The sequence below is a fragment of the Triticum urartu genome, chromosome 3A (genome assembly GCF_056163025.1).
Source record: "Triticum urartu cultivar PI428250 chromosome 3A, HENAU_Tu73, whole genome shotgun sequence".
In the NCBI taxonomy this organism is placed as follows: domain Eukaryota; kingdom Viridiplantae; phylum Streptophyta; class Magnoliopsida; order Poales; family Poaceae; genus Triticum; species Triticum urartu.
The window spans coordinates 681,749,917-681,773,928 of NC_141875.1; the positions used below are offsets into that span (position 1 = coordinate 681,749,917).

General features: G+C 40.4%; 2 protein-coding genes across 3 annotated transcripts; one reads left to right on the forward strand and one right to left on the reverse strand.

Annotated features, from left to right (window-relative positions):
• Positions 1-3,238: 3,238 nt before the first annotated feature.
• On the forward strand, positions 3,239-9,146 carry LOC125547194 (ent-copalyl diphosphate synthase 1, chloroplastic-like). Its single transcript, XM_048711175.2, has 11 exons — positions 3,239-3,381; positions 3,489-3,703; positions 3,813-3,933; positions 4,052-4,164; positions 4,279-4,505; positions 4,899-5,014; positions 5,119-5,217; positions 5,318-5,560; positions 6,784-6,910; positions 7,061-7,306; positions 8,919-9,146. The coding sequence occupies exons 1-11, from the start codon at positions 3,254-3,256 to the stop codon at positions 9,144-9,146; spliced, it is 1,863 nt and encodes a 620-aa protein (XP_048567132.2). The 5' UTR covers positions 3,239-3,253.
• Positions 9,147-16,335: 7,189 nt separating this feature from the next.
• Positions 16,336-18,990, reverse strand: LOC125549212 (putative jasmonic acid carboxyl methyltransferase 2). 2 transcript variants are annotated; one of them, XM_048712677.2, is made up of 5 exons: positions 18,730-18,990; positions 17,830-18,082; positions 17,237-17,629; positions 16,902-17,168; positions 16,336-16,807 (listed from the first exon to the last, which is right to left on the reverse strand). In XM_048712677.2, exons 2-5 carry the CDS (start codon positions 17,902-17,904, stop codon positions 16,457-16,459), a joined length of 1,086 nt encoding a protein of 361 aa, XP_048568634.1. In that variant the 5' UTR covers positions 17,905-18,082; positions 18,730-18,990; the 3' UTR covers positions 16,336-16,456. The 2 variants fall into 2 exon arrangements, with proteins under 2 accessions (XP_048568634.1, XP_048568635.1); XM_048712678.2 differs by having other exon boundaries at positions 17,830-18,647.
• Positions 18,991-24,012: the final 5,022 nt, after the last annotated feature.

Consider the following 24,012-nt stretch of genomic DNA (forward strand, 5'->3'; position numbering starts at 1 on the left):
TCGTTAAATGTCAAATCTATCACAACAAACCAGACAGGCCCAGATATTCATTGATGTCAAGTTGCCAGAGCAGTCGTTTTGATGCCGAGCTCTGCTGGTCCTGCTATTTTCAATCTTTCCAAAATAATAATAATAATAATAATAATAATAATAATAATCATATTTTGAAAATTTAGAAAATTCTGACATAGGTGTGACCTACGTACTTCTAATTTTGTATTAACATATGTTTTTATATGTGACTTGTGCAATTAAACAAATGTGGGTTTATAACAATACATCTTCTATGGACCCATATTTTTTATTTTCTTTAGTTCTGAAGTAATCATTTTTTGATGAAATTTACAGTTATGTATTTCATGGTGCATATGTACTTGTGAAACAAAATTTAAAGTTGTTTGAACCTTTGAAGTGTAGTTTTTCATTTTAAAAATGAGATCCAAGGCACCCGGGTTCATTTTTTGCAATTTCTATCAAGTTGCCCCTTACCCCTTTCTCTTTTGCAGTTAAACAATCAGATTCATGCCTAGTCCGCAGCAAATATGCTACCACTGTTTTGATGGAGCCCGCTAGCACGCGCTCGGCGAGGTGGATGGTTCATGCCACTTATGTTTCCCATGCTGAAGGCACTAAAGGTATTACTTGATTTGGACTAAGAATGTAAAAAAAAAAAGATGTAAGCCTGTGTATGTTAGGCAACATATTTGAATTTGATGATGCTGGTATTTAAATTATATTATTTAAATAGTTATAAACTAGTCTTGAAAAAAATCTCAATATCATTGACGCAAAAATAACCGATCATATCTTTAATTTCAATTCAAAGTTTAATATGTACTTCGAGTAACAAACGAAAAAGGGAAGTCTTTATTCATATCAAGCTGTCTTTTTTTCTTCCTTTGTTTTGCGAATGTCTTTTTTCTTCCTATCGACAGATACTATCTTAGTTCTCGTGGTTGCAGGGTCAATCGTCATATTATACACCCTATTTTAATATATTTGTCTAGGATTATTTAGTGAGCATGTGTACTGTATTTTCCCCTCATATCGTAGCACATGTCTCGTGTGCTTTAGTCTTCCGAAACGTGTCCAGTAATTTCTCCTCCGGCCAACCCTCGCCTTTCTTTATATTCACTTTGCCCATGAGCACATGATGCCCTTGGGATAGTGGCGCTAGCAGCCAACGTGCATTTCTTTCGAGGAGCTAACATACTTGTAGTGGAGGGCAAAATTTTCCTCTAAGGCTCCACCTTGCGCCAGTGCTAAGTTATGCTATATACAAAAAAAACTAATTTGGTGGTGTAATTAAGCAGGAGAGCCTACAAGTAATATATAAAATTAACAAAGCTTAGTTATAACAAATTAAACTAAGCCCTCTGTATTGGGAAGTTCAGTTAAGCTTATAAAAGTACTAAGCACATGCTCTAACCACTCGTGCATTGGGAGGGGTCTGAGTAACTTGGGTTAACATTCAGTCTACGACTAGAACTTAATAATCACTCCATGGGTTCCATGCCGCTACAATATCCTGAGACCTAAAACTTGTAAAATATGCTTTTTATGAATTGAAACCACATGCATTTACAATCCATGTTGTTTTCCAATACGATGACACAATGATTCTTAGTGATATGATTATCGGTGGAAGTCACCATAAGTTTATCGGCTAAATTCCTTGGTCAACTTTCCCCAATCTCAAGCTATTTATGTTGGGAAGTTGTATGTGTGACATGTTAGCCAAATGTTGATCGATCATCTTGTTACCATGATAAATAATCAATGGTCTCACTTTCATTAGCATGTTAAGTCAAGATTTGAATTGACAGTAGGCTCCTTTATGCGATGATCACATACCCACCTACAAAACATGCAACTAACAAAACTTACTATCTATCTACTACTCCTATAAAAGCACGAGTGTAGTAGATTCACACTATCTCAGCCATCAAACCACATAATCTAAGGGTCCAAATCGCCTCAATGTTGAGTACCTCCACATTTAGCATGTAGTTAATGATATTCCTAATATCAACATTAATGCTAAGCACATAATTAATATCATACCTAATAGAGACATGCAATTAATACCCATCTAACATCCATGCACATTGCATGTACACAGTTACTAGTAGTTTATTTTTTGGATGTCTATGGTACTGTCTTTTTTTCATTTAACTTCTCGGCTCCATCGTGTAGATACTGTTAAAGTACCTAATACAATGCTTAGAGGATTTTCTCCATTCAACTAATTTCAAAAAATTGTATTTAACATTGAAACTAATTTGGTTGCTAGTGGCACAAGTTTTTTCAATATTGCATGGAACAAAAAAGTTCTCATCGGTATCGGTCAACGTATTCCCCCCAGCACTAGAGTTCCATAGGATATTGCACGGATTCTAACATAATAATTGGAAAATAAGGGTAAATGATGTTCTAGCTTAGGTTGGGTTTGATGGTGGTTAGTGTGGATTCATGCACTGTTACTCTATGTAAGCAAAATTTATGTTTACTTGATGCCTTATGGTGGATATGTCATGTTAACTTGTGATGTTTTCTACTATTGAACTTGAAAGTGAGTATATTTCACTATAGTTGCAGGGTTACAAACCAATCCAATGAAAGAGGAGACTCGGATCACCAAACAACCAGAGAAACCACTTTACTTTGATGACCATGAAGTAATTCCCAAGGCAAACTTCTAATTCTATAGTGATTTCATTTACTTCTGGATAAAAAGCTTTCTATAGTTATAATGAATAACTGACCGACTATCAATTTGTTACTTACCATGCCAATCTATATTTCCAACAGGTTCCAGAAGTAGATTTTCTGCCTCTAATTTATCAAGTAAGGGCAATGCTAAGATCAATGAATGATGGGGAGATCAGCATCTCAGCATACGACACTGCTTGGGTTGCCCTAGTGCCAAGGCTAGATGGTGGCGATGGACCCCAATTCATGACGTCTGTTAATTGGATCATCAACAACCAGCTACCTGACAACTCGTGGGGCGACGCGGCCTTGTTCTCTGCCTACGACCGAATGATGAACACTCTTGCTTGTGTTGTAGCACTAACAAAGTGGTCTCTTGAACCTAGCAAATGCAAGAAAGGTAGTGTGAAGTCACATATATTTTCAAATAGACAACTGATCATTGATGGACTCCTATGCTTTGCTATTGACCATTTGGTGTTTAGGACTCTCATTTCTTGAGGAAAATGTGTGGAGGTTAACGAAAGAAGATCTAGAGCCAATGCCCGTTGGTTTTGAGATTGCATTCCCTTCTCTCATAGAAGCTGCTAGGAGCCTGGGGATTGAATTTCCATATGAACACAATGCTTTGCAAAGCATATATTATAACCGAGAAGTGAAGCTTAATTTGTACGCATCATGTTGAACTAATCAGGTGTAGAATACGATGCATCACTTTTTCCTTTGTTTCCATCAGGAAATTTTCCTCATTAATTTCTTATGGTGCTACAATGTAGGATTCCAAAGGATCTGATGCACAACATTCCGACATCAATTCTATATAGTCTTGAAGGGATGCTTGGATTGGATTGGCAAAAGCTCTTGAAGCTAAAATCCTCTGACGGTTCCTTCTTGTGTTCTCCTTCAGCCACTGCTTATGCTCTTATGCAAACTGGTGACAACAAATGCTTCGAGTATATCAGCATGATAGTCAAGAAATTTAATGGAGGCGGTAAGACGTCCATAGCATCAGATTTATTAAATTTTATGATGTAGCACACTCTATTAAATTGCCATTTTGTAATATGTGATCTCACATTGTTCCTCTTGACCATCTCCAGTTCCCAATGTTTACCCAGTTGATCTTTTTGAGCACCTCTGGGCCGTTGATCGATTGGAGCGTCTTGGGATCTCACGATACTTTGAACGAGAGATTGAATATTGCATGGATTATGTCAAAAGGTTTTTCTTTATATATATTTTGTTAGCATATTTTTTATTTCAGGACCGCAGTATAGTAATGCTAGACTTGAGGTACTTTGTGAGGAAAGAGTTATTTAGCTCCCTTTTCACTATGTAGGTATTGGACAGAAGAAGGGATATGCTGGGCTAGAAATTCAAATGTAGCAGATTTGGATGACACATCTATGGCTTTCCGACTACTACGACTACATGGATATGATGTCTCCCCAAGTAGAACACAATTTTCCCTCTTACATTAACAATGAAGTTGTGTTTCTTGATAACAATGTTGTACTTACTCTATAGATTTCTCTAATTTTGTGCATAAAATATTTTGTTATGCAGGTGTGTTTAAGCATTTTGAGAAGGATGGGGAGTTTTTTTGTTTAGTGGGACAATCAACTCAGGCAATCACTGGGATGTATAACATGAATAGGGCTGCTCAAATAAGTTTTCCTGGAGAGGATATCTTGCAGCATGCTAGGGCTTTCTCATATAAATATCTTAGAGAAAGAGAAGCCCAAGGCACAGTTTGTGATAAATGGATCATTTCTAAGGATCTACCTGGTGAGGTAATAAGTCTACTACTAGAAATTGAGGTTTATATATGCTTCATAACACTTGTATAATTCATATTGTTTGAACAATATAAAAGTGTTAAGAATTTAGAGAGAATCCATGCATCATTGGGTGGATTTACACAAGAAACATTAAGTGAGATTGTTCATAATATTGCACGTAGACGAGATACAATATATATAGTTCTAACAGAGAATACAATTGCTAGTTAGTATAGTCTTACCAAATGTGAGTATAATCTAAGATTCATGTCAGTTTCTCAATAATATTTGGTATTCTTTTGCCATTTCTATTTTTAGGAAGTCTCAAGCACATATATTATCTTGTTTACATAAAAATGACCTTCTGTAGACATGATAAAAATAATGTTGTTGGTTGATTGATAGGTACAATACACGCTGGACTTTCCTTGGTATGCAAACTTGCCACGTTTAGAAGCAAGAACCTATCTGGATCAATATGGTGGTAGTGATGACGTATGGATCGGAAAGACATTATATAGGTGAAATTTATTACTATATTAAAAAATTATACTTTTTTGTGTGGCATATTTCTTTAGCAAGGATAACGTAAATTTACCCATAAATTATGAATCACTTTTGGCAGGATGCCACTTGTGAATAATAATACCTATCTTGAGTTGGCAAGACTTGATTTCAATAGTTGCCAAGTTCTACATCAGCTTGAGTGGCATGGTTTGCAAAAGTATGTAGTAGTCCCACATACATTTTATTTTCTCTTATCTTATTTTCCTACATGAATTTAGCTTAAAAATTCTAAAATTCGTTGGCATTATATTTTGTAGATGGTTTACTAGGAGCGGGCTCAAGGTTTTTCAGGTGGCGCCCGAAGATGTTTTAAGAACGTATTTTTTAGCCGCTGCTAGCATTTTTGAACCAAGCCGTGCCAATGAGCGATTTGCATGGACCACAGTGTCAGTGCTTGCCAACACTATTTCAACACACATTCGTAGCAACTTTACGAGAAAGGAAAGGATGGTACAATTTTTACAGCATGGCCCCCATGAACAAAATGATGACCCATCATGGTGAGTATATCAACCAAGCATGACTAAGCATTCCGGTCCAATGTTGAATCAACGTGCCAGATGATAATGTTTTGGCATGGGTCGCTTTGGTTTCTTTCCCTCTCACTAACAAATATGGAAACACATATGATAATGTGATACTTGCATTGGCTTAGTTGTACTATGGATGATATCATAATGTTGTCAAATTAAATTAAAAATGTGTGTTGTGATTAAATCGGCACCACCGCTATATTTCATAGATTATGGAAGCATACAACTTTTCATTTGTAAACCTAGAGTAAACATGATTAATTATAACATTTTTCATATCAAACATGTTTCATACTATACAAGACAAGTTGGTGCATATGCCATCACTTATTTACTCATTGGATTCAATATCTAACTAATCCGTATGTGTTTGTTAAACTGGTTTAGATCAATTTATACAACTCACTATATATAGCACAAGAAATGAAAGGAAGGATCAACTTTGAATTTGATCCATCCGCTCTTTCCTATCAATAGAATAGTAGAAACCATGTATCATTTGTGTTTTGCGGCTTCACATTCATTCCCTCTAGCAGAATACCATGAAAATATCAAAACGAATTAATCCATTTTTGGTGTATAATATGCCATCTATCATTTTGACCACACACTAAAAGCTCGCTCTATTATGGTAAATTTATTCCATACTGCCACATTATGGTGTAAAAAATGTCTCCTAATATTCACCATCTTTGGAAGTAATTGCTATTCTCGAGCAAAATTTTAAGTTATTCCTCCCAGTCCTTGTTAGCTAGTGCATTAGACTCACACAAAAGCTTATTAATCATTTTTGTTAGAATGGTCCAAAGATAATCAATTTACTAATGCCTTACGTGCATTCACTTATCATTCCTAATGTTTTGTGAGACTAATATTATTTTAATTTAGATATTTTATATTTGTATTGGAAATTGATATTTGAGCAATATGGCATGCATGCATGGTACCTTAAACTCTGCAAAATCTAAGCACCTTAATCTTGACATTCTCATGTTATTGTTGCTATTGTGTAAATCAACACAATTACTCACTAGTTCTTTCATTATTGCATTAAGGAAATTCATTTCAGATGGTACTCCGTTCCATGATAGAAGCATTAAGTTTCACGGCAGCTAAACCTATGCTTGTTATACAACCTATTATGTAATAGCAAATCCAATGTAGTGATCTAACGAAAACCATGCATTTAGGCTTAAAGGAAATACAAAAGACGATATTCTTGCAAGTGCACTTCAACAACTTATTGATACTTTAGCACAAGAGGCACTACCTTCGCGCGAAGGACCAAACTACATCCACAATCTCTTACGATGTGCTGTAAGTTAAAAAAGCGCTGCTCAATTTGCAAGTTATTACAACATCTTATCAAACATATATTTTAATATTATTCTTTGAACTTCTAGTAGAACTAGTTTTTTACAATGTTATATCAGATATATATTATAATACCATTCTTTGAAATTTTAGTGGAATGAATGGATGATCGAACAGATATACACTGATGATGACAAATATACAAAATCTAGTGTTATGCAACAAGGGTCGTGCGTGGTTAACGGAAAACAAACATGTTTGCTTCTTGTTAAAGTTATTGAGATTTGTGCTGGACGAACTGGTGAAGTACAATCCATGATAAACAATGTGCATGGTGCTCGGTTCATTCAACATGCATATATTTATGACAATCTTCACCAGAAGCAGTTACTTTCTCAGGTAAACCCCTACTACTTAATAACTTTCATGCCACATCGTGTGTGATGCCAGAATGATTACATTATTTCCCTCTAAAATGGATCAAAAATGTAATATGGTTGGGTATATGCATCTTAGGACGCAGTAGATACTGGTAATAAAAGGCTCCATTATTTAAAGAAAACAATGTAAAAGTTGTACCAGTTACCTTTACCTGTTTGGGATACCTGCAATAGATGCGTCTTCCATGTCTGGCCTTGTGAGCTACTCTTAAACTTAAGGGATATGCTTTTTTTAACCATCGAACTTTCAAGATATATTTTGAGAAAAACTGAAAACTACAAGCAAGTGTTCTTAATTTTATTTTTGTGTTGTTAGATAGGAATTAGTTGGTCCTATTACATTGTTGAGTCAAAAGACATCATTTGTGTTCAAAAGGTTTTTGAGTATTCACGTAATGTGAAATATGTGGTGTTAATATAGTGTAGACTTGATTATAGACTAAGTCAATTATACGATTTTTTGTTTATGATGTGGAACTTAAAAAAATCAACAATATATCTATTTTTTAATTTGATCTGCCTAACATATGATATTTTGTTTTATTTTACACTTGCTATGTTGGTCTATAAGTATACAATAATGCTTGGTTTCTGTGCTGGTTTTGGCTTATAACTTATTTATGTCTTCTGCTAATTTCAACAATGTGATCGCAAATGCCACATTAAACACGCCCTTCATATTGTCATACAAATTATTTAATTAAGAATTTCGATGTCCTATCTTATATTGACCCGACAGACTGAGAAGCTACTAAATAGAGATGAAGTTTTCTGTTAGTAACAGAAGTATAAACATGAACCCTTCGATAATAAATGACTATAAGGTGGTTATAAGGATGGATGCCTTATATGGAAGAGAGGAAATTTGTTAAACTCCACCCACTATTTCTATGAAATGGCCCCTGTGCATATGGAACGTTTTTAATAATTATATATAACTTGAGAATATCTACATACTTACATGCAGATAGTAGAAGAAGTCAACATTAAATTGAGTTATGATAAAGCACAACATATACTTCTAATGTGCATAAAAACTAACCAGTTTAGTTTGTTACGCCTGGTAACTTTTATCTTTACATTTTTTACTTTATTGCCTTGATCACATAAAACTTATGTATTTATGGAAATGCAAGAAATTGAGAATTTCCACAAGAATAGAGAAAGCAACTAACAACTTAATATCTCCCATCCTCCTCTAATGGAAAGTAATTTCATATTAAGTCATGCAGATATGATCCACCTTCTTTGTTGGAATTTCAGATTAGGGCATGGGAAGAGGGAGCAAGGTAGTTTTAACTGGTTTAGCTAGACTTTTGTTCTTTGTCGATGTAGTATGCTGAGTAGGTAGGGTCATATCCTATGTATTTCTCTAGATTCGTGTATTTTAAGCCCTAATTTGCGTGATATATGTGTCGTCGGCTAACTATCTGCATTGGCGGCAACATAGAATTTTTTCATCCTAAGGCCTATGGGTCACCCAACTTGACAGAGAAACTTTGATGATAAATTATATTTTTTATTATGATGCTTAAATGTTATAGTCGTTTGACTAATGATGTGATTTGTAGGACACTGATAAAAAACAGGAAATAATATACCGCATTGATGAGGAAGTTGAGTTTGATATGCAAGAACTTGCCCGATATCATCTCCAGAGGTGCGATGATACAACCAGTAATAGGAAGACAAAGCAAACATTCATGGATGTTGTGAAAACTTGCTACTACGCTGCTAATTGCCCGCAACATATGGTTGATAAGCATGTCTCAAGAGTTATTTTCGAGCCTGTTATTTGAAACATAATTGAACATAAATAATGTAAGTAGTGGTACATGAGTGCATAAATAGTTGTGTCCTCCAGTATTTTTCGTGTTCATTAGTCTTTACAAGGCCACACCCTTGCACCTTTTAGACCAGACTTGTCGGCCATGGTTGCAAGAGTGCAAGCACTCATTTTCTTTTGACGGGAAGGAGGAGCTCCTGGCGAACCATTCCTAGATTCATCATGTGGTTGCTGAGAAATGTCCTGTTAAATCTCTTTTATACCTACGATATTATAAACAAATAGGTAAGGAACTAGAAAAAAATGGTTTGGCCAAATGATAGAATAGAAATAATAAGAGGAATATCATAATCCACAACATGGTGCCAAAACCAGTCTTAAGTCCTGAGGTCAAATAATGAATTAGAAAGGGAAATGATTATCATAATCCACAGCATGGTGCCAAAAGCAACCTTAAGTCCTACGACCAAATGATGAATTAGAAAGGGAAAGGATTGTCATAATCCACGGCACGGTACCAAATGCAGTCTTAAGTCTGAAGATGTTAGATGTGTGTCCTCCAATTTGGGTTTAATCTCTACTATCTAAAAAGAGCCTAAGGTTCCCTTTCTTGCCAGGATGCCACGTCCAGCCCAATCTTCGTCCAACCTTTGTCTGCACCTCCTTCGTCTCTCGGTTTATTTGGTCCACCACATTTTTTTGTCCAACTACGTTCCCAGTCTTCTTCTCTCACCTCGACTGCTCATGCCTCCGTCTGCTCCTCTCTCCCCGAACGAGCTAGCTAGGGTTCCCAACTTCCCATACGCCACTACTCACATATGACATAGCTCACCCAAGCATTCCAGCTCGTGACCTCCTTCGCCTGGCTCACACCCAAGACGAGCCCGGGTGAAGGAAACATGGCGATCACTAGTAGAAAACAGGGCTATGGTCCAGGCCGGCTTAGCCCATTAGTCCCGGTTCAGTCTAGAACCGGGACTAATGTGAGCATTGGTCCCGGTTCGTGCGGCTAAGGCATTAGTCCCGGTTCATCTGGACCTTTTGGTCCCGGTTGGTGGGATGAACCGGGACCAATGGGCCTCGCTCCTGGCCCACAACCATTGGTCCCGGTTCGTGCCACAAACCGGGACTAAAGATTAGACCTTTAGTCCCGGTTTGAGGCACGAACCGGGACTAATGGGGATGAGACCTTTAGTCCCGGTTCGTGCCACGAACCGGGACTCAAGGTCCCATTTTCAAACTCTACCCCCCCCCCCCCCCCCCCCGTGGACCGCCTTTTCAGTTTAAAAAAAAAAGAAAATGATGGAAATGTCAAAAAAAAAAAGAAAATAAGTTTCACATGTGATATGTGGTCTAGTTGTTGGGAAAATTTACAAATATGAATTTCGACTTTATTTACAAAATCTCTCTCGAATTTGTAAAATGGGCACAACTTTTGCATACGAACTCGGATGAAAAAGTTTTTTATATGAAAAATCATCTACTCGAAAAGTTACATCCGATGGAGACCGCCTACGGCTTGTTTGCAAATTTCTAGAATCCTCAAATTCCAAAAGGAAAAAAAGTTATGCTCAAATTTCAGTTTTTTTAAATACTTATTCAAGAAGTATTAGTGTTACTAAATAATTATTCAAGAATATTAGTGTTATTAAATAATTATTTCACCTTTTTTGAATTTTGGTCAAATCTGGTCAAACTATGGTCAAACTGTGGTCAAACAATGGTCAAACTACTTATTCAAAAATATTAGTGTTACTAAAAAATTATTGTTTTTTAGAACAATAGTTTTAAACTCAAACAGTGAAATATGTGACTTCATGCTCAAGCTAAATTCCTGAGGGTTAATAGGATTGACATCTTACTATTGTCAGGAAAACAACAAGTGCAGACTTGGAAACGAGGGAGAATAGAACCTGGAAGTTAAGCGTGCTCAGGCTGGAGTAGTGAGAGGATGGGTGACCGTTCGGGAAGTGAGATGATTTGGAATGATGAGGGGTGATTAGAGATTAAATTGAGCAGTGATGAGGGGTGATTAGAGATTAGAGGTTAAAAAAATTCAAAAATTTGAAAAAAAAAATTCAAAAAAAAATTTCAAAAAAAATCAGGAAATTTCACCAACCGGGACTAAAGGTGAACCGGGACTAAAGGGGGGAGGTATTAGTACCGACACTTTAGTCCCGGTTCCAGAACCGGGACTAAAGGCCCTTACGAACCGGGACTAAAAGCCCTTTTTCTACCAGTGGATGGAGGCCTGCGATGGATGCCTACTCCGCGCTCCAGCTAGCGCGCGGTCTCTTTGCCAGGCCCCGTCCCAAGCTGCAACCAAGAAAACCACCTCCATCGTGTACTCGCACTATGCGTGCCGCATCTGCCTCTCCTCCTCCTTCACAGGGCTGCCTCCACCGTGAAGTGATGTCGTGGCCGCTAACTCACATCCACAAATTATCATCAATACCTCCATGGATCTGACAAAACTACTGCAGGAATGCCTAGCAGTGGCGGGTGGGAAGAGGCCAGCAATGGCGGGCAAGGCTCCCAGGGGCACCCGCCATCGACCTCCCACCACTGCTATTATGTCATCAGTGTTGGGCGGGCGGTCTGCCACTGGTCGATCACTGCAGTGGCGGGCGCACGAACTTGCACGCCACTGATTATCTTTCTTTAGCGGAGGGCGGTGCTTTCCTGCCTGCCACTACTTATACATGTTACAATGGCGGGCGGTGTGGCTCGCCCGCGGTGCTTATTCATGATAATTACAATTTTGCAGCCACGGCACCAATTGTGCTGCCATGGATGCGTTTTGCATAAATCCAATATAAAAAGCAAATAAAGCGTGCATTGTACCCTTAGGCATGCAAGTTCACTGGGTAATTAATACTCTTCAAAACAACTAGTAACACTTCAAGCTTGTTCGAGTTAACAAACCAACATCAAAATATGACATGCATCTTAACTAAGTAACTAAGATTTCATCGGCTAGAAGATATTTGACTGGAAGTTTTTGTTCCTATTGTCTGGAAAAGATGCGCGAAGCCACTAGGGAAAAGCCGCTCATGGAATGACCTTGTAAAACACCAGCTAGTACAACAACAGGCTTGTGATTTGCATGTGCGCAACCAGCAGACTCTCCAGAGGTGGGTGTTGCAACTGAAGTCATTGTATGGGAGATCATTGAGGAGTAGACTGACTTCACCACAGGTGGCTGTTGGAACTGAAGAAAGTGGCAGCAGCTGGCCTTGAGGGCGATCGACACCAGTGCCCAAGTCCACGATCACCATCTTTCCGCATGAAAAGGTGCTTGTGCTGCTGCATACATGAACAATTGCCTCTTCCATGAGGGGCTTCATGCTGTTCTTCTGAGCACTCATACAGTTTTGAGGAGTCAAGTGACAAAGAAGAGGCCAAAGAAACAGTTAATGCGTAAGTCAAAAGAACAGAGGGTACCTCAAAACCAGAGTTGTGGGCATAGCTTGTTCCGCCCTGTCATATTGCGACAAATGAACATATGAGAGGAGTCAAGTGACAAAGAAGAGGCCAAAGAAACAGTTAATGCGTAAGTCAAAAGAACAGAGGGTACCTCAAAACCAGAGTTGTGGGCATAGTTTTTGGCGGACCTTGTTCGAATTTGCGGATCCGAGCAGCTCCCAATTTTGGTTGAGGGTGACTTCAATATCATTAGGAGGAGAGATGAAAAGAATAATGATAATTTTGATGGAAGATGGTCATTTATGTTCAATACCATTATTGAAAGCTTGGATCTGAGAGAGATAGAGCTTTCCGGTAGAAAGTTTACCTGGGCTAACGCGTTGCCAAACCCGACGTATGAGAAGCTGGATCGAGTTCTCGCGAGTGTCGAGTGGGAACAAAAGTTCCCTCTCGTAACGGTCCAGGCTCTCTCTCGCGGAATCTCGGATCACACACCTTTATTCGTGGACTCAGGTGAGCCAAACCACGTGGGAAACAAAAACACCTTTTCTTTCGAACTTGCATGGTTTGAACGAGAAGGCTTCCTGGATCTGGTAGCCAGGGAATGGGCTAAAGATGCAGGAGGCACGACCTCTTGCCAGCGTTGGCAGAACAAGATTAGGCATTTGAGAAGTTTCCTACGGGGATGGGCTAAGCACCTTAGTGGGGTTTATAAAGTTGAAAAGGAAAGGCTCATTTCTCTGATTCAGGCCCTAGATATAAAAGCCGAGTCCATGATTTTGCAATCTGCGGAGCTCCAGATTAAGCTCGAGGCGGAGATGAGGTTGAAAGAAATTCTCCGTGAGGAAGAATTGAAGTGGGCGTTGCGGGCTAAGGTTCGCAGAGTGGTCCATGGGGACGCAAACACTCAATTCTTTCACTTGATTGCTAATGGCAAACACAGAAAGAAGAGAATCTTTCAGCTTGAGCAAGAGGAAGGAACGATTGTACGGCAGGACAACTTGAAATTTTATATCACTGAATATTATAAGCAGCTATTTGGACCTCCGGAGGACAGTTTTGTATCCCTCGATGAGTCCAGGATTGAGGATGTGCCTCAACTAACTGCTCGTGATAATGATATTCTGGTTGCCCCATTCTCGGAGAAGGAGGTGTTTGATGCTATATCGCAGATGAAAAACAATAAGGCTCCCGGGCCTGATGGATTCCCGGCGGAGTTTTACAAGAGATGTTGGCACATTATTAAGGGGGATTTACTTCCAATGTTTCACGATCTTTTCTCTGGACAGCTTCAGTTATTTCACTTAAATTTTGGAACAATAACACTGCTTCCTAAGAAAACGGATGCTGTGAGAATCGAGCAGTTTAGGCCGATCTACCTTCTCAATGTTAGTTTCAAAATTTTCACCAAGGTTGGGACTAATCGGCTCATACAGATTGCGCATTCTGTGGTGCAGCATTCCCAAACTGCTTTCATGCTGGACAGGAACATTCTAGAAGGGGTGGTGGTCCTGCATGAAACGCTCCATGAAATTCACTCGAAAAAGTTGGATGGAGTCATCTTTAAGGTGGATTTCGAGAAAGCGTATGATAAAGTTAAATGGCCATTCCTACAACAGGCGTTGTGTATGAAAGGCTTTGATGAAATCTGGCGACGCCAGGTTGAGTCATATACGCAAAAAGGGAGTGTTGGAATCAAAGTGAATGATGAGATCGGTCATTATTTCCAGACACAAAAGGGCCTGCGACAAGGGGATCCGATGTCCCCTATCTTGTTTAACATTGTAGTGGATATGTTGGCAATTCTAATAGGAAGGGCCAAGGAGGCTGGTCAAGTGGGTGGCCTGGTACCTCATCTAGTTGATGGAGGTGTGTCCATCCTCCAATATGCTGATGATACAATCATCTTTATGGAGCATGACTTGGAAAAGGCGAGAAATATGAAGCTGGTGTTATGCTTATTTGAACAATTAACCGGGTTAAAAATTAACTTTCACAAAAGCGAGTTGTTCTGCTTTGGTAGAGCCAACGATGAACAAGAGGCTTATAGGCAATTGTTCGGGTGTGATTTGGGGGCTTTGCCTTTCACCTACTTAGGAATACCAATCCACCATCGTAAGCTGACAAACACAGAGTGGAAGTGCATTGAGGATCGATTTGAAAAGAAACTGAGTTGCTGGAAGGGCAAGCTCATGTCGTACGGAGGCCGTTTAATTCTGATAAATTGGGTTCTCACGAGTATGCCTATGTTTCTTTTGTCGTTCTTCGAAGTCCCAGTTGGAGTTAGGAAAAGACTGGACTTCTATCGATCACGTTTCTTCTGGCAAGGTGATGAGATTAAAAGAAAATACCGATTAGCCAAATGGGATATCATCTGTAGACCGAAAGACCAAGGGGGTCTTGGTATTGAGAATCTTGAAGTTAAGAACAAATGTCTTCTCAGCAAGTGATTGTGGAAGTTATCAAGTGGAACTGACGCCACTTGGGCGCAAATCCTCCGTAGCAAGTATCTTCAAACCAAAACTCTGTCTCAGGTGACAGTAAGACCGACTGATTCACCCTTTTGGAAAGGGCTTATGAAAGTAAAGTTGTCCTTATTTAATAGGATAAAGTTTATTGTTGGTGACGGTGCCAGTACGCGATTCTGGGAGGATACTTGGCTCGGAGAGACACCCTTAGCAATCCAATACCTGTCTTTGTATTGTATAGTTCAAAGACGTGAGACTTTTGTTGCCACGGTATTACAATCGATCCCCCTTAATATTCAGTTCAGAAGGGCATTAGTGGGTAATCGTTGGGAAGAATGGCTGCATCTAGTAAGGAGACTGATGGACATTCAGCTTTCCCAACAACCAGATGAATTATGCTGGAAGCTTACTAGGTCTGGAGTTTTTACTGTTAAATCAATGTATGTTGATGTTATCAATTCAAGCTCGATTCCTAGTTCCAAACATGTTTGGGCTGTCAAAGTCCCTTTAAAAATCAAAGTGTTTATGTGGTTTCTGCATAAACAAGTTATTTTAACCAAGGACAACTTGACAAAGCGTAATTGGACAGGATCTACTAGGTGTAGTTTCTGTGATCGGGATGAGACGATCAAACACCTTTTTCTTAATTGCCCGCTAGCTAAAGTTTTATGGAGGACGATCCATATTGTTTTTAATATTACTCCACCGAATTCAGTCAACACGTTATTTGGAACGTGGCTTAACGGAGTAGAGTCCGAGTTAGCGAGACATATTCGTGCAGGAGTCTGTGCCTTGGTGTGGGCGCTCTGGAATTGCATAAATGATTTGGTTTTTAACAGGACAACACATATTTATTTTTTGCAGGTTATTTTCAGAGCCACGGCGTTGATCCGTTCGTGGTCGCTACTCACTCCGACGGAGGCCAGGGAGCGTTTGGTTACTGGATCTATCCGCTGGGAGATGGTAGCTCGGGATATCTTCAACCGGTTTGGATGGCGATCATGTAATAGGATAGGCAATTAGTTTACCTATCTCTTTTTCAGCCAGCCGGCTGTGGCGTCTTTTATATGGCTAGTCTGTGTTTCTAGCCCATGTTGGCTCTGTGTGAGCTTTGTTCACTTTTCAGTAGGAGACTTTGAGACCTTGTTGGAACTTATTTGGTTTAATAAGATGGCCGTATGCATCGATCTGATGCAGAGGCCGGGGTATCCCCTTTTCGAAAAAAATATGAGAGAATATCCTATACCTCTGAATAACTTCAATAATATACTCAAATGCATTGTGAGATAAGAAAAAAAAGACAGATACTTGGCTCAAACAATGAAAATATTATTACAGAAGATATCTTTCTTTTCGTCTCTCGAAAATCCAATCGAGTTTATGAATTGATGAGTGATACAAGCTAAGCAATAACACGCCAGTTGCCATGTCATGCCTTGGTGAGCGATACAACCAGCATAACTATCGGGTTTTTGGTCTGCTTGACTTGAGAGCCACCTTGCAGGTTCAAATACTTCTCCGCGGTCCTCACAAACTCATCCATGACCTCTCCAGAGGATCCAAAATGTTGGTCTATTATCGGCTCATATATAGCTCTGAAACTATTCGCAATCATGTTTGGGGTGAGGCATGCATAGTCCATGCCGCTTGTAGGCTCGTGCGCCTGCATCTCGGTGACTGAGAAGGAACCATCTTCCTGGATGATTTCCCTCAGCTCTTCAAGGGAAGGCCCATATACTGGTATGTAGAAAGAATCAAACTTTGCTTTGTCAATCGCACCCTGTTAGTGATCCAAAAGAGAAACTCGAGATGTCAAACAATTACACGATTGCTACAAATGATAAAACGTTTGAAACGTAAGGACGTGTATGTACCTCTGAGGCCATGATGGCTAAAATCTGAGCTACAGTTCCCCAGACGTGAGAGCTTTCGTTTATGAGTTCATCAGAACGCCTCCCAGCAAGGGAAACAACCATCCTGCCTTTAGGGACCAATTCTTTGGCTCTCAGCTCCAAGAAAAGTGTGAAATCTTTCCTGAACTGTCTTGCATAAGCTCCAGCAACCACCGTGAGTCTTTCACGCCTGACATGTTCATCGATGTCGTACGCCGGGATTTGGTTCATCATTAAATCTCGAGGAGCCTGTACCTCTAAAGAATCAGATAATGAAGGAATGAAGGCTGTTGGAGTGGAGTGCCGAATTTACACACCTTTGAGAGCCAATTAAGGATGTTGGATGAGCAGATAAGATGCAAGGATCCACCAGGGAAGAGCCTCTCGTAGAATGACCCTGGTACAACACCAGTTACAACAACAGGCTCGTTCATTTTACGGAGCGGAACCAGGCTCTTCACCACCACGTTGAAGTCATTGTATGGGAGATCATTCAGGAGTACACAGACTTCCGGAGGTGGCTGCTGCAACTGAAGAAAGTGGCTGTGGGTGGCCTCAAGGGTGATTGACACCAATGCCACCGCATTTGGACCAGAGGAGCAGCCCAAGTCCATGATCACCACCTTTCCGCAAGACAAGGTGCTGGTGTTGCTGCATGCATCAACGATTGCCGCTTCTATCAGGGGCTTCATCCTGTTCTGCGCAGCATTCTGCACTCGACTTGTACTTCTTCAGAAATCCAGTTAAGTCTTTCCCAATATTATTCTTTATTTATGGTGTTTAGTTTAGTTGTCAGTAATAGTATAAGATATAATATGAGCAAATTCTTGACGAGACAGTCTTCAGAAGCCAAGTTTCAGAAGGGACCATAGAAATAACAGTACTGAATCGATCAAGAGAGAAGGTATACCTGAATACTGGAGTTGCGAGCATAGCTAGTTTCCTCTTGTCCTTGATTCATATGCACCATCTGTTTGGGATCCATGGCACTAGTTGCAGCAGGGATAACCTCCAGAGACCTTGAACCTCAGAGAGCAAGATTGGGAAGGAGATGGTGAAGATGTACTGGAAGTTCAGCTCTTCTTATGCTAACTTGAATGGCTGTTCAGGGTGCTTATTGGGTGGAACAATATGGTCAACGTGCTTATCAATCCTAGGGCCAGCTAACAGAAATGTTGAATGAACGGTTAAATTCAAGTCAAGGATATAATACATTAACAACCTGTCACTACTAGACTTTATTTTAGATAAGCAGACTTGTCATTTTCTATGCTCAACTGAGAATGACTGTTCTGGCAAGTTACAACATCATCCCTAGCTCCCTACTATATCGCGTGCAAGAGAGAAACGCTCTGAAGCTAAAACATAATCATGAACAAAAACTAAGAACAGGGTGGGCCTTAATTGAGATCAGATGCATAGAAATCCATTGAGACCACGAAACACGAACTCTAACAATAACTGAAACCTAACTTTTCACTGAATAATGAACTAACATACGAGATCCATGATCACTTAGAATGAAGTTGTGGTGTGAACATGTACTTCGACCAATAGGTCACACCTTTACAATATAAACAGCAGTCTGTTCAAACAGCAAAAAAACACAATATATAAATTCATAGAGATAGTTTGCGTAATGCAGTCTGAATACGATGCTGCCTTCCAAAATGCCAAGGATAGCCTATAACCATCAGCCACCGATTCATCATCCTGAATAACAACAAACTGAAGGATACTGTAGACATTATTATCTACATATTGTTTCCCTAAAGAAAGCAATGCTTCAATCTCATCAAATGTGGTGTACCTTCAGGAAATCAGTCACAGACCGGCCAGTCGGGTGATCATCAGCTCATCATGCCTTAGTGACCGAAACAGTCAGCATAGCTAATCCGCCATGCGCTTCCTGCAAACTTCCCTCCAGACTCCAGCGCCACACCACAGTCCTCACAAAATTACCCATGAGGCCATGACTTCTCCGAAATGCCCATTGATGCGCCCAGACTTGAAGAACCCAGGGAGGGAGGCGCTGGCACATCACAGGTTAAAAGGTCCCTGTGCGTTACCCCAAGGCCTCTGCAGCTTGAATGAAAGATTAGGTCAAACTCAAATCAGGATATTATACATTAATAACCTGTCACTACTAGAGCTTGTTTTGTACCAGCAGATTTGCCATTTTCTATGCTCAAATTGTGATGACTATTCTGACAGGAGTTACAACATCGTCCCAACTATACCGTGTGCCAGAAGGAAAGGCTGCGAGGCTGGAGGAACAGGTTCACAAGAATAATCAAGAATAAAAGGACAGAGTGGGCCTTAATTAAAGTCAGATGCATAATCCGAGACCATGAAAAACGAACTTGAGCAATAATTGGAAGCAGACTTTGACTGAATAATAATGAACTTATAGTACGAGATGCATGATCATTTAGAATAAAGTTGTGGCAGGAACATGTACTTCGAGAAATAGGCACGCATTTACATTATAAACAGCAGTCTGTTCAAACAAAAAAAACACGATATATAAAATTCATAGAGATAGAAGCGACGCCATCACATACCCCACACAAGAAAACCCACCCATGTCTTGTAGTTTGACTAATGAGCGAATATGGTGCTGCTGCCTTCCAAAAGGTCAAGGATAACCAGCCACCATCCGCCACCAACTCACCATCCTGAATAACAAATTGAAAGAAACTGTGGACATCATTATCCATATACTGTTTCCCTAAAAGAAAGCAATGCTTCAGTATCATCTGTTTGTTTCCTATTTATTTTTCTTTTTTAACCATCGTTGCCTCAAGGATTTTTCCAGCTTGCAAACTACCGGTTGCATTCGGACCACACCTGCTTGAACATATATACTCCTGGATCCCTCCCATGAACAGACCTGCACAACCTCATAAGAGGCACTAATAGCCAACCATTATAGCATGTTGGTGTGCATTAGAACTTGTGCAGGACGCCCACCCTCCTCCTGCTTGCACAACCGTCTCCTATGTGTACAGAGCCACCTAATGCTAAGGAGGGTAGGCGGCATTTCGTCGAACGGATGGCGGGCGATGGAGGGGATGGCGAGCCGAGTCCAACTTCCAGTTCCCCTTTTGCTTTGCTTCACATCCAGCCACCAGCGGAGCTTGAAATAAAAAGTTGGGCAGGCCGGACTAAAGGAGAGCACAATATTTTTTTTTCCAAATTATGATTCATAAGGATATTTCACAAGATTGAGCTAGAAGATATGTTCAGGCTGTTGTTGTTCCAATTCAAGCAAGGGCAATACATGGTCTTCCACTCTTCCTCTACTTCAGTTATGTCATCTCTTTTTCTTTTAAGAAAAAAGTCCATTTTACTACCTTCAAGAAAATGGGTGGTTCACGTGACCCCCTGATCATTTTTTCTGCTCTCTTAACCGCCTAAACTTTCCAATACCGTTCAAAAATCGTCTTGGATGGTTTGCTCACGTAGTTTGCTGACCTGGCCATGGTCAAAGCAGTATTTGACCAACTGTTGCTTCTGCCATGGCCGCCCCTCGTCTTCTCGAGTCCTCATGGCCGGAAAACACCCCAAGGTCTGCTAGCTTGTCGCAAAGCCCCGCCTCGTTCCCCTGTACCCCCAGCTCATGCGAATCAGCCCGGGAGTCCCCAAGACTGTCACCCACGAGTTCCCTCCATAGGCTCCGATCGCTGTTTGCTGCAGGAATTAAAAAAATAAATCCCAGCCATGGTTGCTGCGGTTGGGCGTCATCATCCTCTCCATCGATGGCTGATGCTGATCCTGGAGGGGATGAAGTCGTTCATGGTTATTGTGCTTTCCAATCCAACTCTTCCCCACACCTCTCCTTTGCTGCTTCTACAAAAAAAGAGAAAAGGATTAGAAGAGGAAGAGAGATAGATAGAGAGTTGGAGCTGACGGACCATAGACGACGCCCGGTGACCTGCTACTGCTTTTGCTAGGACCTCATGTCCTCACGAGGCCCTGTCCCGACGAGGAAGTGCAAGTGATTGGGTCCATGACAGATCTGGCCATCGCCATGGACGAAGCTCTGCTGGATCTCCCTATCCTTCCAGCAGCGGGGAAGGAGGAGGAAGGAGGGGTAGGGGAGGGGGCTGCGGCGGGAGAGGTGGTCGCCGGATTTGGGGGACATGTCGAGGTGCGAGCCCGACAGTGGCGGTGGGTGAGGAAGGGCATCGCTGGTGGGAGGGAAAGGGAATCAAGAGAGTGTGGGTCTGGGTTTGGGCCTCTGTGCGCTATGTGTATACATATGTTGGTCGGTCGATAGTAGTAGCGTTGGGTTTATACCCCACAATACTACTATGGCCTATCTTGGGGGGTATGGTGGAGACCACTTAGTAGTAGCGTCGGATTTATACCCCGCGCTACTACTATCAACATAGTAGTAACGTGTGTTTATAGCCCATGATACTACTACGGCTTGTCCAGGGGGGGCACGATGGAGACCACTTAGTAGTAGCGCAGGGTTTATACTGCACGTTACTGCTAAGCATCTATCTATAAGGTATTTCCTAGTAGTGTTAAATTAGTTTTTCCATGGAAGATAAAAGGTAAAATTGTCATGCTGATAAAAGTTGAATAGCCATGGCAAATAAAAAAGTTAATTTTGCCATGGTAATAAAAGTAAGACATTTCGATGCCAAATAAAAAGTAAAATTTCAATGGCAATAAATGTAATTTAGCATGCTATAAAGTTAAATTGCCATGTTCTTCAAAGGGTAAAAATGTTATGAAGATAACATTTTCATACATTTTTTTGTGTGAAAATAACCCCAAAAATGTTTAGAAAATTTTGCTATGATGAATGACACGCACTTTTTTGAAATAATTGCCATATGACTAATCCACGCAAGTTATTTGTCACAAAACTGCTAAGTAAACTATAATTTGTAGCAACGTATTAGAAAATACCACGGTCACATGAAGCAAAAAGACACCATAATATGAGAAAATATTTTGCCACGGTCCAAGAATTAGATTTTCCATGATTGAAAATAAGAAATTCGCATGGTGCATGAAGCATATTTGCCATCGTGCAAAAAAAGTTAAAGCTGACATGTGAGCAAAAAAGCATGAATTGTTGGATGGAGGCCATGCACGCTAAAATTTGCCATGGCAAAAAATGGTGGACTCCTTAAGCAACAAAGAACCTGGAAAATTGCGCTGGGGATACATATCGACTTGCCATCAGTGCATAATGGGATTTGCCCATAGGAACTAAAGATTGTACCTATAGAATGGTCGAACAAGCCTGGCAGTCTACAGAAGGGAATATGGGACTTGCGGAAAAGCTTGCTTTGGTACATAAACAGTTGCACGTATGGGATAAAACAGTATTGAAAAAGTCATCAAGGAAAATAAAGAATGTACAGAGAGAGTTGGAGCAAGTTGCAAGGGATACTTTGACACACCAGAATGCTCAAAGGCAGAAAGATTTAGCCGAAGAACTTGAGAAACTACTTCAGATTGAAGAGATTCACTGGGCCCAAAGGAGCCGGATCAACTGGCTCATGTTTGGTGACAAAAATACTTCGTATTTCCACAATTTTGCCTCTGCTAGAAGGCTACGGAATAGGATCACCAAACTACGAGATGATCAAGGCGCATGGCTGGAGGGAACTGACTATCTGAATCCATTTATTTCAGATTATTTTGTGGGACTCTTCTCCACAGAGATTGATGAGCCTGACCCGGTGTTCCTTGAGAAGGTAAATCCAAGAGTTACCAGTGAGATGAACGAAGCCTTGCTGAAACCTTATACTGCAGAGGAGGTTAAGAAAGCTCTTTTTTCTATTAGAGACATGAAGGCGCCTGGGACTGATGGATTGCATGCTATATTTTTCAAGAAATGCTGGAATATCCTAGGGGGTGCTCTTACCAGTGAGGTTCTGAATGCAGTCAATAATAAGGTAATCCCGGATGGTTGGAACGACACTGTCATCGTACTCATTCCCAAGGTAGATACCCCGGAGAGAATTTCACAATACAGACCTATAAGTTTGTGTAATGTTCTTTGTAAAGTGATCTCCAAAATGATAGCTTTCAGATTAAAAGCATGTCTTGATGATATTATCTCTCCAGTACAAAGTGCTTTTGTGCCCGGCCGACTCATTACAGATAATATTCTCCTGTCCTATGAATGTCTTCACACAATAAAAAATAAGAAGAAGGGCAATACAGGGTACTGTGCTGTAAAACTTGATATGCATAAGGCCTATGATCGAGTAGAATGGAAATTCTTGGAGAAAATGATGGTGAGATTGGGGTTCCACAAAGAGATTGTTGATCTTTTGATGGCATGTGTTACCTCAGTGAAATATAAGGTGCGGTACAATGATCAAGAAACAGAAGGTTTCATCCCTTCTAGGGGGCTCCGACAAGGGGACCCCCTATCACCATATTTGTTTCTTCTGTGTGCAGAGGGTTTATCTAGTGCTCTATCTCAAGCAGAGGAGGTTCGTGGCATTGAAGGGGTAAGGGTGTGCAGGAATGCACCATCAGTCTCTCATTTACTATTTGCTGATGATTCCCTAATCCTTATGAAGGCGGATATGAATAATGCAACCTCATTGAGACAAGTATTGTATGACTACTGTGCAAGTTCTGGTCAGATGGTGAGTGAAGGAAAGAGTAGCATATTTTTCAGTCCTAACGTGAATGTAGATGTCAAAGCTGAAATTTGCACAGAGCTTAACATTATGACGGAAGCCCTTTCAGATACATATCTTGGACTCCCCTCCATGATTGGGTTGGATAGAAGTGATAGTTTTACCCACCTGTTGGAAAGGGTGGTTAATCGACTGAAAGGTTGGAAAGAGAAATTGTTGTCCCTGGGGGGTAAGGAACTTTTACCAAAATCAATCATTCAATCAATTCCAGTTTTTGCTATGGGTGTGTTTAAGATCCCAAAGAAGGTTTGTAAGGAAATCACAGATGCCATGTCAGCTTTCTGGTGGGGAGATACAGAGGAGGAGAAGAAAATGCACTGGCTAGCATGGTGGAAAATGTGCATACCAAAAGTCAGGGGAGGTATGGGATTTAGGGATCTCCATGCGTTTAACTTGGCGATGTTGGCAAA